The sequence below is a fragment of the Bubalus kerabau genome, chromosome 13, assembly GCF_029407905.1.
Source record: "Bubalus kerabau isolate K-KA32 ecotype Philippines breed swamp buffalo chromosome 13, PCC_UOA_SB_1v2, whole genome shotgun sequence".
NCBI lineage: Eukaryota > Metazoa > Chordata > Mammalia > Artiodactyla > Bovidae > Bubalus > Bubalus kerabau.
The window spans coordinates 66,416,376-66,429,855 of NC_073636.1; the positions used below are offsets into that span (position 1 = coordinate 66,416,376).

At 47.7% G+C, this 13,480-nt stretch overlaps 1 protein-coding gene across 1 annotated transcript in view; it reads right to left on the minus strand.

Annotated features, from left to right (window-relative positions):
* The window catches only part of MTCL2 (microtubule crosslinking factor 2), a 72,419-nt gene that overhangs the window by 11,626 nt on the left and 47,313 nt on the right, over positions 1-13,480 (minus strand). The window contains exons 8-12 of the mRNA XM_055544979.1: positions 12,090-12,320; positions 4,940-5,044; positions 3,782-3,949; positions 1,969-2,220; positions 852-923 (exon numbers count right to left, since the gene is read on the minus strand). Of these exons, the coding sequence (XP_055400954.1) occupies positions 852-923; positions 1,969-2,220; positions 3,782-3,949; positions 4,940-5,044; positions 12,090-12,320 (828 nt within the window). The remainder of the gene's footprint in view (positions 1-851; positions 924-1,968; positions 2,221-3,781; positions 3,950-4,939; positions 5,045-12,089; positions 12,321-13,480) is intronic.

Consider the following 13,480-nt stretch of genomic DNA (forward strand, 5'->3'; position numbering starts at 1 on the left):
GAGAAAGAGCATTGTTAGCACCGATCTAAAAGCCCATTGGTCAGTTTCTGGCTATAGTGCATCTAACCCCGCCCCCTATAGGTATGTGATCCAAGCTTGGCCAATCCACAGTCCAAGGGAGAACCCAAGAGTCTATTTAGAACTTACTGTGAATGTAATGCCAGCAACAAAGCAACCAGTAGCCACTGCTCAGTTGAAGCTGAAAGCAGTGACCTGAGGTCTTGTTTGGGGTTTGCCCCACCCTGGTTCCAGAACCAAGACTTGCACCAGTTTTCTGACCCGGCATCACCAGCCCTCTTGAGGCCCTAATGAAATCCTCTCCTACTTCAGTTCCCCAAAATTGGCTTTTGCTGCAACCAAATCTAATTCACCACATCCTCAGGCTGTCATGAGCAAGGGCTTGTATGGTCACTGTTTCTTTACTCAGTGTGTTGCTATATGGACAGTGCCCCTGAGGTTCAGAAGCAAACTTCACTGATTAATCTCCACAACCTGGGCTGGGCTAGGGCAGAAAATATGATTTTTATTTTACCAGTGAGGCAACTGGGGCCCAAAGAGACAGAGTGACTTGCCCAGGATCACAAAGCTCTTTGGAGGCCCTGTTTTTGAGAAGAGCATAATTAAAACAGAGAGACACCTAACCTTTCTCCCCAGGCATGGAAGGATGGAGCTGGCAAGGAGGGGACCTTCACAGGTCTTAAGGCTGGAATCATGAAGTAGAGACCTCAGGATTGAGGAGCCCAAGGGGGTGAGGGTATGTGACCTACGGGACAGGATTAGCATTGTCCTGGTCACATTTCCCCCAAGCGAGGGATTTTGCAGTGTAACCAGGAGCCTGCCACCTCTCTCACCTCTTTCCAGCTGTTGTCCTGCTTCTCCAGATCTGAGTGATTTAGGACCCAGGGGTCAGAAGCTTTCTGCAGCTGAACAAGAATAAAGAAGGTGGTCACGCACAGGCAAAGCTGGGGAGCCGGGCCCTGTTTTGTGCAGTGCCATTCCCCAGGCTCCACTCTGCAGCCCAGATGACCCAGGTCATGGGCTCGGAGCCACCTTCAAATGGACAGCAGCTCTGAGCCAACAAAGTGGGTTTGGCAAATGATCATAAAACCAACAATTTATAGGCATCCTTATAAGTGTCATTATCTCAAATACAGTAATAGTTGTTATTACTATGTTAATTCATGCTGCAGTTCCTGGAACAGCTACGTCAGCTAGGCAGCAGCTGAATGACATTAAAGTGGTGTCTCCACACTAGGTATGCTAAGCAGCAATTAAACTGAATGGCATGGCTCTGCACTCTGTTGTGAACAGCTCGCTATGAAAGAGGCAAAATGTAAATTATATATATATATATATTATGATTCAATTAATGATAAAAAAATATATCTGAATGTAAATTTAAACAGCAAGAAAGGGAGGGAGTATGCTTTTGCAGTATTTGAGTCTTATATAAAGATGAAGTCCTGATTTATACAATTGAAATAATAAACAAAGGAAAAAGTCACAGAGCTTGATAAGCGAGGCGCATGTTAACTGTAGTGGGGCTACAGTCAATGACTGTTTTTCCTATTTACCTCTTTTGGTCAGAGAACTCTAATTTTCATGAGGAACCAGCCTTGGTTCTTCCCTCTTGGTTCAAGGGTTTTGGTAGGCTCTAGATATGGACATATGATTCATACCTGGCTGATCAGAGCCGTGGAGAAAAAGAAAACTTTCTTCCCATTGCAAATGCTAAGCTGTGAGGATGTGAACACAAAATTCAAAGAGGCCACATTGGAGGACAGCTTGCTTCGGAATAAAACACACGGAAAGCAAGCCTATGAGACCAGCAGGAAGGAAGACCTGGTCCCCACCGCGGTCTCTGAGCACACGGATCCAGCAGTACCTGAAGGAGTCTTCCCTCTGGTCTGTGCCCATAGCAACTCCCCGCTTGTGGCTTAAGGCGGCTGGGGCTGGGACAGGCCTCACCTGGCTCAGGCGATTCTGCAGCTCCTTTAGCTGCTGCTCCACCTGCTGCTTCTCACCCTGAAGCCGCTCCACCAGCTGCAGCTTCTCCTGGGCCCAGTTGTGCTCACTGATCTGCAGCTGCCGTGTCAGCTCCATGACCGCGCTGTAGGACTCGGCCAGGAGGTGCTGCTGCTCCTCCCGCTCCCTCTGCAGGGCTGCCTTCCAGTCAGGCCCCGTCCGATCCCCAGCCCCCTTCCCAGCCTTCAGCTCCATCTGGGGAAGGAAGAGCAAACTGGGTAGCTGGCACTGGGAGGCCCCTTGCCGTCCCCTCCCATGATCTTCCCTCCAAGGCACCAGCAGAGGGTAGGCAAAGGGAGGAGGGTCCTCTCCTCGGAGGACCCCCTCACCCAGGAGCCGTTGCTGACCCCTTCAGTTAGAACTACTCTCTTCTCACAATCAAAGCTTGTGTGGCACAGTTTCTACACACCAAGCTTGGTGCTAAGGGCTTTTCAGGCATTATGTGTATCCTCAAGAAAACTCAGCAAGATAACTACCATTTTTGATATTTTTACCAAAGGGGAAGAGGTTCAGAGAGTTTACTTTTCCCAGGTTACATAGCTACACAATGGCAGAGGTTCCTAGTTATTGCTTCTCATGATATTTCGTCAACACTTACCAGGGTTTACAGTTAGTGGGAGATATGCACAGTCTAAACATAAAAAAAATGTATGCAGGAATCACTCAAGAGTAATGGCTTTCCTGGTCCCAAGCTCGGGAGAGGGGGGAGCAGGAGGTAAATATGCCATCTGTAGAATCAAGGCACCCCACACCCCAGGCTGTGGTCTGATTCCCATGGGGGAGGGGCCGCTGCAATGGCTGGGGTTGCGGGGCAGTATGAACAGTGGACACTGTGGAAAGTGCAGATGGGAAGGGAGCTGTGAGATCTGCAGGGAAGGTTGGGAGGACAGAATGGTGGCACCGGGAAGCCAGAAGTTTGAGAATTGGGAAGAAAGGGGGATCACGGTCATGAGAAGCCAGGAGGGCAAAGGTTTGGGGAGTGAGGATCAGGTCTGCCGTTTACTAGCTGGGTGATCTTGGAGAAGAAACTGAACTCCTCTGTGCCTGTCTTGTCACTTGCCCAACAAAGATAGTCGGTGTACCCACCTCCAAGGGGCCCGTGACGCCTGGGAAGGCAGCCTGAAGCAGGGGCAGGGGGGAGGAAGCTGGGCCATGCAGGAGGGATGGGGCTGGTAAGAGCACTCTAAGCGGGAGGAAGCCCACTCTCACACTTCTCAGACCACAGTAGAGGGCAGCTAACTTGCTGCCAGGCACACACAGCAGAGACTAAATACCCAGGGCTCCTGGTTAAGGGTCCTTTGATTATTTGGCTTGTAGAGAGGGGAGTCCCCCACTTTGAGTGGACGGAGCAAAACAGGGCCAGGTAGCAGAGAGTTAAGGGGACTTTACAAGGACAGCAAGCCACAGAAATCTGGGTGTGAGGATGAGGATGCTGTCGGGTGCAGACAGGCATTTAAGTGTTCTGGCCTCACCTGTGAGCCTGTGGTGTGGGAAAGGTGCCCGTGATGCCCCCAGGCTCTTTTGCCAACCCCTCACCTGCCTTTCCTAGCCCAGAGACCCCCAGCCTCCACTGCTTCTGGTATCCTTGCTGTGTGATCTAATCAAGGCTCTTGCCTTCTCTGGGCCACAAAGTAAGTAAAGTGATTCCTATGCTTCTAGGAGCATGGCATGCCATCCTGTTTCCCAGTCTGACAGCTGAGACTTTGGCAGAGACAGGAACAAGGAGAGGGATGTCTCTGACTGGTGAGACACTCACCAGGGCAGTATGGCTCTTGAGCTCCGCCCGCTCTGTTTCCCAGGTGGCCTTGGCCTTGGCAAACTGTTGCTGAAGCTCAGTCAGACCGCGGCGTTCATCCCGGAGCAGCCAGCACAGCTCCTTCAGCGTCACCTTCATGTCGGCCAGTGTCTTGATGTACTCATTGGGCTGCAGATGGGGACAAGGTCTCAGTCAGGAACTTTCAGAGCGGCAAGGAGGGGAGGCTGGACTGGGAACTCATCCAGAGTTCAGTCTGGGACTCTACCAGGCCTCAGACAAGTCCCACAACTGCTCTGGATCATCTCTTCATAAAACAGGCATAACAAGCCCAGCCCAGGCCCCCTCCAAGGCTGACACGTGCCCCAGCTTCACATAAACACAAAATTCTGTAGTTACACCAATTATTCAGCCTAAAGCTGAGCTGACCTGGACCCTGGCTTCTCTGAGGCTCTGCAGCATCTAGGCCTGGGTCTTTCTCCCTGCTCAGCAACTGCATTCTCTGACCCACCATGGGCCAAATGAGCATCTGAACCCTGGAGTCTACCTGACTATCTGACTTGGCCTAATCTTCTCTCCTGGGCACATGACCTGTTTCCCACCTATAACCCAGCTTAGTGTGGGTACCCCTGGGAGCCTGATCCCACTGCTCCACTACCCCCTGCCTTGATTTGAAAGTTCCTGATCCTAGGCCACAAGGTCTTTCGACATACAACTCACTCCAGCCTGCTGTCCTTAACCCCACTATGAACATCCCAAGCTGAAGCCAGTCTCAGAATACCTTGCTGCACCTCTGCATACACAGTTCTTTTGGTACAGAATGGCCTTTTCCTCATTCTTTATTAGGCAAGCTTCTATTCATCTTTCAAAACCTACCACCTAAAACCCCTTCTCTGTAATACCATCCCCTACACTCTGAACAGAATTAAGTGCTCCCTTACCTGTGACCCCACAATCCATCATCTGACTCTCTATCACTGCCCTGGAATGACTTATGTACTGCACAGTACTGAGCATCTGTGGCCAGTGACCAGGCAATGACTCTCTGGAGCTCTAGTCCCTGGTGTAGGACTGCCGTCAGAGAAAGCAGCAAGACATGATCACTAAACAGACAGAGGAACAGACGGACAGGACAGGACTGGAAATGGGCTGAGAATTCACCGTGTTCTGGGTCCAGCTGTCCCCTGTGCAGGTCTTGTTATCAGAATGCTGGGCATTCAGTTCCTCTTCCTCCATTAGCAGGTACAGCTCCTTCATGCTATTTACCTATTTTTTAAAAAACACACTGATCAGGGGGTGGTAAAGCATCATGCCTGAGGGTCTAACCTTCGGGGGGAGAGGATACAGGCTAGTGACTCAGATAAAAAGGGGGCTGAATAGACAGGCAGGAAGCAAGTATGCGGATTTATGGACCAAAGGCACCCCAGCCAGGCATTGATTTCCCAAAATTTAACTTTTACTCCTAGGCACCGTCCAGGCCAAGGAGCATAGCTAGAGAGTCAGGTCCTTCTGGCCCTCTCCCCTACCCCACAACCATCTCTTCTGCCCCAAGGACCATGAGACATCCCTGAAAACTACTCAGAAAGAGCTCTGTTGTCAAAGGAGGCACAGTGATTGGATTAAAGGGGCCACAAGGCGCCCTCTTAACTATAGATAAGGGCAACCAGAGGTTTGGGTAGACAGACGGGGCCCTTCCTGGGGGCGGGGGTTGCAATTAATTGATTCTGGACAGGAGTCCAGTCAGCCCAGGAGACCAGGGCTAGTTCAAGAAGGGAGAGAAGGAGAAGAAGAGGGTGTTTATTTACTGTTCATTAATTCATTCGACAAATTTTTTTTTTTTTAGCTGTGCCCGACAGCATGTGGGATCTTAGTTCCCTGATCCAGGATCAAACCTGTGCCCCTGTATTGACAGCATGAAGTTTTAACCACTGGACCACCAAGGAAGTCCCTTATTTGACAGATATTTATTGAATATCTGCCATGCACCAGGTCCTTGTTCAAAACTGGGGATATGTCAGTGAGCAAGACAGACAAAAAACCCTAGTCCCCTTGAGCCTCCATTCCAGTAGCAATAAAACAAACAGATATGTGAAATACATGAAATGTCATTAAGTATATGAAATGTTCCATAATAATAAGTGCTATGAAGAAGAGAAGAACCATGAAAGGAGCTAGGATGTGCTCCACTGTGTGGTCAAGGAAGGCCTCAGGGAGGAGGTAGTATTTGGGCAAAGTTCTGAACGAAGTAAAAGAATAAGTCACGTGAAGACCTGCAGGTTGAGAATTCCCGGGAACGACCCCAGCAAATGCAAAGGCCCTGAGGTGGGAACATGTCTGTCTGAGGAAGAGCAAGAGAGCCAGGAAGTGAGAGGTACGGGGACCGAGGGGGTTGACCGGGTGTTGTAGGGACTTCCGCTTCTACTCTGGGTGACGTGGGAGCCAGAGGAGGGCTGTGCTAAGGAGTGACACTGACCTGACCTCCAATTTTGTGAGGTCACTCTGGCTGCTGTGTTGGGATACTTTATAGGACAGAAACAGAGCTCCACAGCACCAGGGGGCACCATCTAGGTGGAGTACACGCAGCCCGGTACCTGCCTGTTTTGAATTAGAAGATGCTCGGTGGAAGGGTGCTAGGGCCACAACAGGAAGACCAGTTAGGAGGCTGCAGTGATAATCCAAGCAAGAAGTGATGATGCTTCAGATGGGGCTGGTGACAGGGCTGGGCAGTGCAGCTGGGGCCGATTCTGTAGATTCTAGATAGATTCACAATGTGCAGGAAAGGCCATGGAAGCCAAGTGCCTGGACAAGCTTTCCAAGGCAGTAGGCAAAGGTCAAAAGGTGAGATGCGGCCTGAGGGCTATAAATCCTGGCAACTGTGACCTTAAGGGGTCAGTTCAGGAAGAAAAGGAGGGTCCAGCCAAGGAGACTGAGGAGCCACCAGTGAGGTGGAAAGAAAACCAAGAGAATATGGTGTCCTAAAAACCAAATGAAGACGTTCCCAGGGTCAGGGCAGGCACTGGGAAGTATGTGCGGGTAGAAGGGCCTATGTGAGAAAACACACAGTTCCATCCTTGGTCACCAGTATCTAAACATACAAACTTAAGCAAATGTATTCATTTGTTTATTTTATTTTGGCCAAGCCGAGTCTTTGCTGCTGCATGTTCTCTAGCCACAGCGAGCAGGGGCTACTCTCTAGTGGCGGTGCCTGGGTTTCTCGCTGCAATGGCTTCTCTTGTCGAGGAGCCTAGGCTCCAGGGTGTGAGAGCTTCAGTAGTTGTGGCGCACAGGCTTAGCTGCCCCGTGGCACGTGGAATCTTCCTGGACCAGGGATCCCATGTCCTCTGCACTGGCAGGTGGATTCTTAACCACCAGATCAACCAGGGCAGTCCAACATGCAGACTTTATTATCTGGATACACAGGTGCACAATTCTTTCTCTGAAATTCTCTGAGCCAGGTGTGCTTGGAATTCAGAACTAATCGGGATTTATAAAGATAATATGGTACCCACGCTGTATATTATATAACAGCCCCGTCTGGAGTGATGCCCTGTGCTCACCAACACCAGTATTTTCCCTTCAAACATGTGAATACTAATGAAATGGGATAAATAAAGGTTTTGCTGCCAAATGAATATCAGGTCAACTTTTTCCATCTGAGTTAAACTCAACAAAACGGTTCTCAGAATCTCTGGATTTCTGAACTGAGGACAAGGAATCAAAGATCTTTATCTGTAGTAAAATGGGGTAGTACTTGTTTCCAAATCATAGGGTATGTGTAAAAGTGAAATGCAATTATCCACTGACAGCGTTTGACACAGTGCCCAGGACACTGTAAATACTCAATATATGAGGGTTTATCATTCACATGAAGTGAAGTCGCTCAGTCGTGTCCAACTCTTTGCAACCCCATGGACTGCAGCCTACCAGGCTCCTCTGTCCATGGGATTTTCCAGGCAACAGTCCTGGAGTGGATTGCCATTTCCTTCTCCAGGGGATCTTCCTGACCCAGGGATTGAACCCAGGTCTCCTACATTGTAGACACACGTTTTACCGTCTGAGCCACCAGGGAAGTCATACACAGTTTCAATTCTGCATGTGTGGACATATATGTTCTTTCAAAGTATGAATATGCATCGTTTGTTACTTGTACTCCTGGGCCCTGGGCCCACGCATCTGAGTGAGTGTGCGCTCAGTTGTATCCAACTCTTTGCAACCCCATGCGCTGTAGCTCGTCAGGCTCCTCTGTCCATGGAAGTTTCCAAGAAGATTGCAGTGGGTTGTCATTTCCTCCTCCAGAGATCTTCCCAATCCAGGGATGGAACCCAAGTCTCTTGCATCTCCTGCGTTGGCAGGTGGATTCTTCACGAACTGAACTACCTGAGAAGCCCCTTATTTATATAGTTATATGTATGCTATTATGCATTTGTGTATATATATTTTTATACACTGGGCTTTATATCATATTTTATATGTGTGTATATATACATATATTTTACAATATGGGTGGTTATGTTTATTTCTTATTAATTATGTCTATTTCTAGCCATTCCCTTCTAGGGGATCTTCCTGACCCAAGGACTGAACTCAGGTCTCCTGCATTGCAAGCAGATTCTTTACTCTCTGAGCCACCACAGAAGCTCCTACACTCATTTTTGATTTATGTCTATTTCAGTAAGTATGTGTGTTTCTATTTATTATAGGTATATATATCATTTTCTATGCTTATACCTTATTTTTCTCCTAAAGTAAGTTTCTGTTTCTCTCTGTTATTCCAGTACATTGAAATGGCTAGAAAGATTTTCACCAAATATGGAGAATTTGCTTGCAACAAACTGATTTAAAATACAGGCTATATGCCCTGTAGACAATTCATTTTGGGGGCAAAACATCTTCCCTAGCTGCCAAAACTGGGCTTCAGCTATGGAAAACAGTACAGAGGTTTCCCCAAAATTTTTAAATAGAACTCCTATATGATCTAGCAATCCACTTATGGGTATATATCCAAAGGAAATGAAATTCGGATCTCTGTGTGTTCACTGTGGCATTATTCACAATAGCCAAGATACAGAGACAACCTAAGTGTCTGTCTATAAATGAAAGAGTAAAGCAAATGTGACATATGCACACAAGGAAATATTACTCAGTCTTATAAAAGAAGGAAATCCTACTATTTGTGATAATGTGGATGAACCTGGAAGACATTATGCTAAGCAAAATCAGCTAGAGACAGAAACACAAATACTACAAGATCTCACTTATATATGGAATCTGACAAACTCATATAAGCAGAGAGCAGAGTAGTGGTTGCCAGGGGCAGGCACAGGGAGGGATAAAGAGTTCATGAGTAAGAGTTTGAAGTTTGTAAGATAGCTGGAGAGGGTGTGGAGAAAAGGGAACCCTCTTACACTGTTGGTGGGAATGCAAACTAGTACAGCCACTATGGATAACTAGTGGAGATTCCTTAAAAAACTGGAAATAGAACTGCCTTATGACACAGCAATCCCAATGCTGGGCATACACACTGAGGAAACCAGAAGGGAAAGAGACATGTGTACCCCAATGTTCATCGCAGCACTGTTTATAATAGCCAGGACATGGAAGCAACCTAGATGTCCATCAGCAGATGAATGGATAAGAAAGCTGTGGTACATATACACAATGGAGTATTACTCAGCCATTTAAAAGAATACATTTGAATCAGTTCTAATGAGGTGGATGAAACTGGAGCCTATTACACAGAGTGAAGTAAGCCAGAAAGAAAAACACCAATACAGTGTACTAACGCATATATATGGAATTTAGAAAGATGGTAACAATAACCCTGTATACGAGACAGCAAAAGAGACACTGATATATAGAACAGTCTTTTGGACTCTGTGGGAGAGGGAGAGGGTGGGATGATTTGGGAAAATGGCATTGAAACATGTATAATATCATATATGAAACAAGTCGCCAGTCCAGGTTCGATGCACGATACTGGATGCTTGGGGCTGGTGCACTGGGACGACCCAGAGGGATGGTACGGGGAGGGAGGTGGGGGGGGTGTTCAGGATGGGGAACACGTGTATACCTGTGGTGGATTCATGTTGATGTATGGCAAAACCAATACAATATTGTAAAGTTAAAAAATAAAATAGAATTTTTAAAAAAAATGAAAAGGAAAGAAAAAAAAATTTGTAAGAGAGAGTTCTGGATGGTGGTGATGGTTGCACAAGAATGTGAATTAATGCCACTGAATTGTAAGCTTAAAAATGGTTAAAATTTATGTTATATATATTTTACTATAATTTAAAAAATAAATTTAAAAAAGTATTTAAAAAAACAAACCACACTGGGCTTTATCCAGAGGCTTGTGTGGGACTTCCAAACAGGAGGGGTGGTCCTAAAGCAGACAGTGGTTTCAAACAGTAGTACCCAGGGGTGGGAGGGAGGCTCAAGAGGGAGAGGGCATATGTATACTTATACAGGACTCATGATGTTGTAAAACAGAAACTAATACAATATGGTAAAGCAATTATATTCCAATAAATAAATACATGGATAAGATTAAAAAAAAGAAATAGTAGTAGCCAGGTGTCACAAAGAGTGATGCTCAAGGAGCAGCTATGCTGGGCTTTCAAGGTGCTTCTCATAGGGGCACCTTTGGGTCAGACATTCCTGGACAAGGGCAGCAGGGAGCATGTCCACTGAAACTGGTCAGCAACTCTCTCTCGAGGCCCTTCAGGAGTAAGTGGGTGGCCTGTGAGAAGAATCATGAGCTCTGTTGGGGGTAGGGGAGGGAATGCTTGCTACAGATTCAGGTCTAACCACCATCCCCTGCTATTGGGACATTCAGGCTACTCTAGGGGATCCCAGAGAGGGGTACACTGGGGTGGCCACTAGTTTCCATTGACTGTGGAATGAGTAGCTTGAATGAGAGAAGGGCAAAGCCTGGTCTAGACCAGAGGTATCTGTACTCAAAAGACCAGGTGAGCAGTGCCAACTCAGGTGGATGTGGCAGGTATGACATCCTTACCTGTCCCCTTCTCCCAGTAATGTGAGCGCACTGGCTGACTGTGACAGGAGGATGAGGATCTGAGGTCAAGGATCTGAGGTCGACCTGTAGCCGTCACAGGCTGAGGGACCAACGGGCCACGTGAGTCCTTCCCAACCTTCACACATTCCCAAAGCCCCACTTGTCCTTTTTCCTGCCACACCCAAATACTACCTGGACTATCACTGATGCTTTTAAGTCAACCTACTCCTTCTAGTTAAAGAAATAAATGTAAAAAAGACAGGTGAGGGACTCCTCTGTTGGTCCAGTGACTAAGACTTCAAGCTCTCAATGCAGGGGGCTGGGGTTCGAGCCCTGGTCAGGGAATTAGACCCCACATGTTGCAACTAAAGATACTGCATGCCGCAACTAAGACTCGGCTCAGCCAAATAAATAAATATTTTTTTAAATAAAATTAAAATTAAAAAGGAAGTTGATATTATTACTAAAAATGGAAAGTCACTGTCCATTACCATTGTCAAAGATAACATTAAAAATAAATTAGGGGCTTCCCTGTTATCTCAGTAGTAAAGAATCTGCCTGTCAATGCAGGAGACATGGGTTCGATCCCTGATCTGGGAGGATTCTGTATGCCTATTAAGCAAAAGCCGGACACAAAAGACTAGACGTCTTTATATGAAGTTTTAGAACAGGTGAAATTAATCCATGGTGTTTATGAAGCCAGAACAGTGCTGACTGCTGGGATGGGCATATCACCTGGGGAACTGGGGAATGTTCTGGGGCACTGGAAATGTGCTCATTTTAATCTGGGGGATGCTATACTGTGTATCTGCGGGGTGTATACTATAAAACTTCATCAGCTGTACATGTAAGATGTGTGCATTTTACTAAATTATACCTTAAAAGATTAAAAAAACATTAATAGGTATCCTATTTGCATATAATGCAAAAGCAACAAAACTAGATCATTAAATTCACCCAGATGCGGTTGCCAGCTGAAGACTCAGGCATGTTAAAGAGAGAAACCAAGGAATACCAGAGAGGCGGTAAAGACCTTCTAGCCCCCAAGGAGACCTCCTCCTGGAGAGTCTGGGACCAAGTCTTCACCACCGTATCCCCAGCACCTACCACCGCACTCAGTGAAGAGCTGGCTCTCAACAAACTGATGCAAATGAGTGAACGAATGCTGGGATGGAAGCTGCAAGCTGATGGCTCGGATCTGAGCCCCAGGGCTGTGTTGACCCAGCTGGGTGCCCCTTCCCCTCCTCTCTCTTCCACCCCACTCCCACCCCAGTCCCAGTCCCAGGGGAACCATACCTCAAGGAAGTCATCCCCCTCGCTGGGCAAAACCTTGCCCTGCCGCCAGCGCTTGAGGAACCACCTGAGCTTCATGAAGAGCAGGAGGAAGTTGTGCTTGAACTGCTGGGACTCCTGCACCAACATGTTCTTCTCCTGGCTCCAGAATTTCTGCTCCAGCCTCCGCTGTAGGCTCAGACTCTGGAGCTCAAACTCGCGCCGTAGGAGCGCCCTCTGCTGGTCCTCCTTCAGCTGCAAGAGGGACCAAAGCGTGAGCCACCCCAGCTGTCTTGGGGACCCCGATTCTTCCCATTCCAGGCCTCAGATAAAGGCAGAAATTACATGTGGTGCCTAGTGGTGACCCTGCTGGGGATTCTACCACTAGCAGTTCATTCTGTTGAAACAAACAGCTCCCTCTGCTACTCCAGAGAAAGGAAACTCATAAAAACAGCAGCAATCACAGTAATCAGTGGAAATGCTGGGATCTGAACCCGCTCTGATTATAAAAACACTGGCTTTATCTAATGAGCCCAGGTGGGCTTCCCTGGTGGCTCAGATGGTAAAGAATCTGCCTGCAATGCAGAAGACCCAGGTTCAATGCCTGGGTCAGGAAGATCCCCTGGAGAAGGGAATGACTACCCACTCCAGTATTCTTGCCTGGAGAATCCCATGGACAGAGGAGCGTGGCAGGCTACAGTCCATGGGTGGCAAAGAGTCAGAAAAGATTGAGCGACTAACACTTTCACTTTTTCACAATGAGTTCGTACCCGGCACCAGTGTTTCACGTGGACTCTCACATTTAATGAGACACCTGGGAGGGTGAGTGATGATGGCAGGGAGGGGTGACCCAACATGCAAAGCAAAGGCCATGCTTGGGGTGAGGAAGGCTGACATGAATACCCTAGGAAGCAACGAGGTATCATGGCTCAGAGGGAGCCAATAACCTGGATTAGAATCCCAGCTCCACCTCGCCCTGCAAGTGGAGTCCTGGACAAAGCACTTCAGCCCTCTGGGCATCAGTTTTTCCAGGTGTAAAAGGGGGACACCTCACAGGGGAAAACATGAGGATTAAAGGACATGATGTGTGGAAAGTGCATTGCAATCCTGACAGAGAGTAAGGGCTTCATAAATGATTTCTACTAGTAGAACTACCATCTTGACTACCAACTAGGACTATGGACTTTCTAATGCAGAACTTCAGCTCTGAGCAGGGCAATACTTCATAGATGGGACACTGAGGCCCCAAAAGGAGACAGGATGGGCCTCAGGTCACACAGTCCATGACAAGCCCGGGATTCCAGCCCAGCACAGTTAATGCATAAGCACCAGTGCAGCACGCGTGCAAAGACACAGGTTGCCCCTCACATGCTTGCCTCTGAAAACCCAAGGGCCGCCAGGGTCTCCGCCCTCAG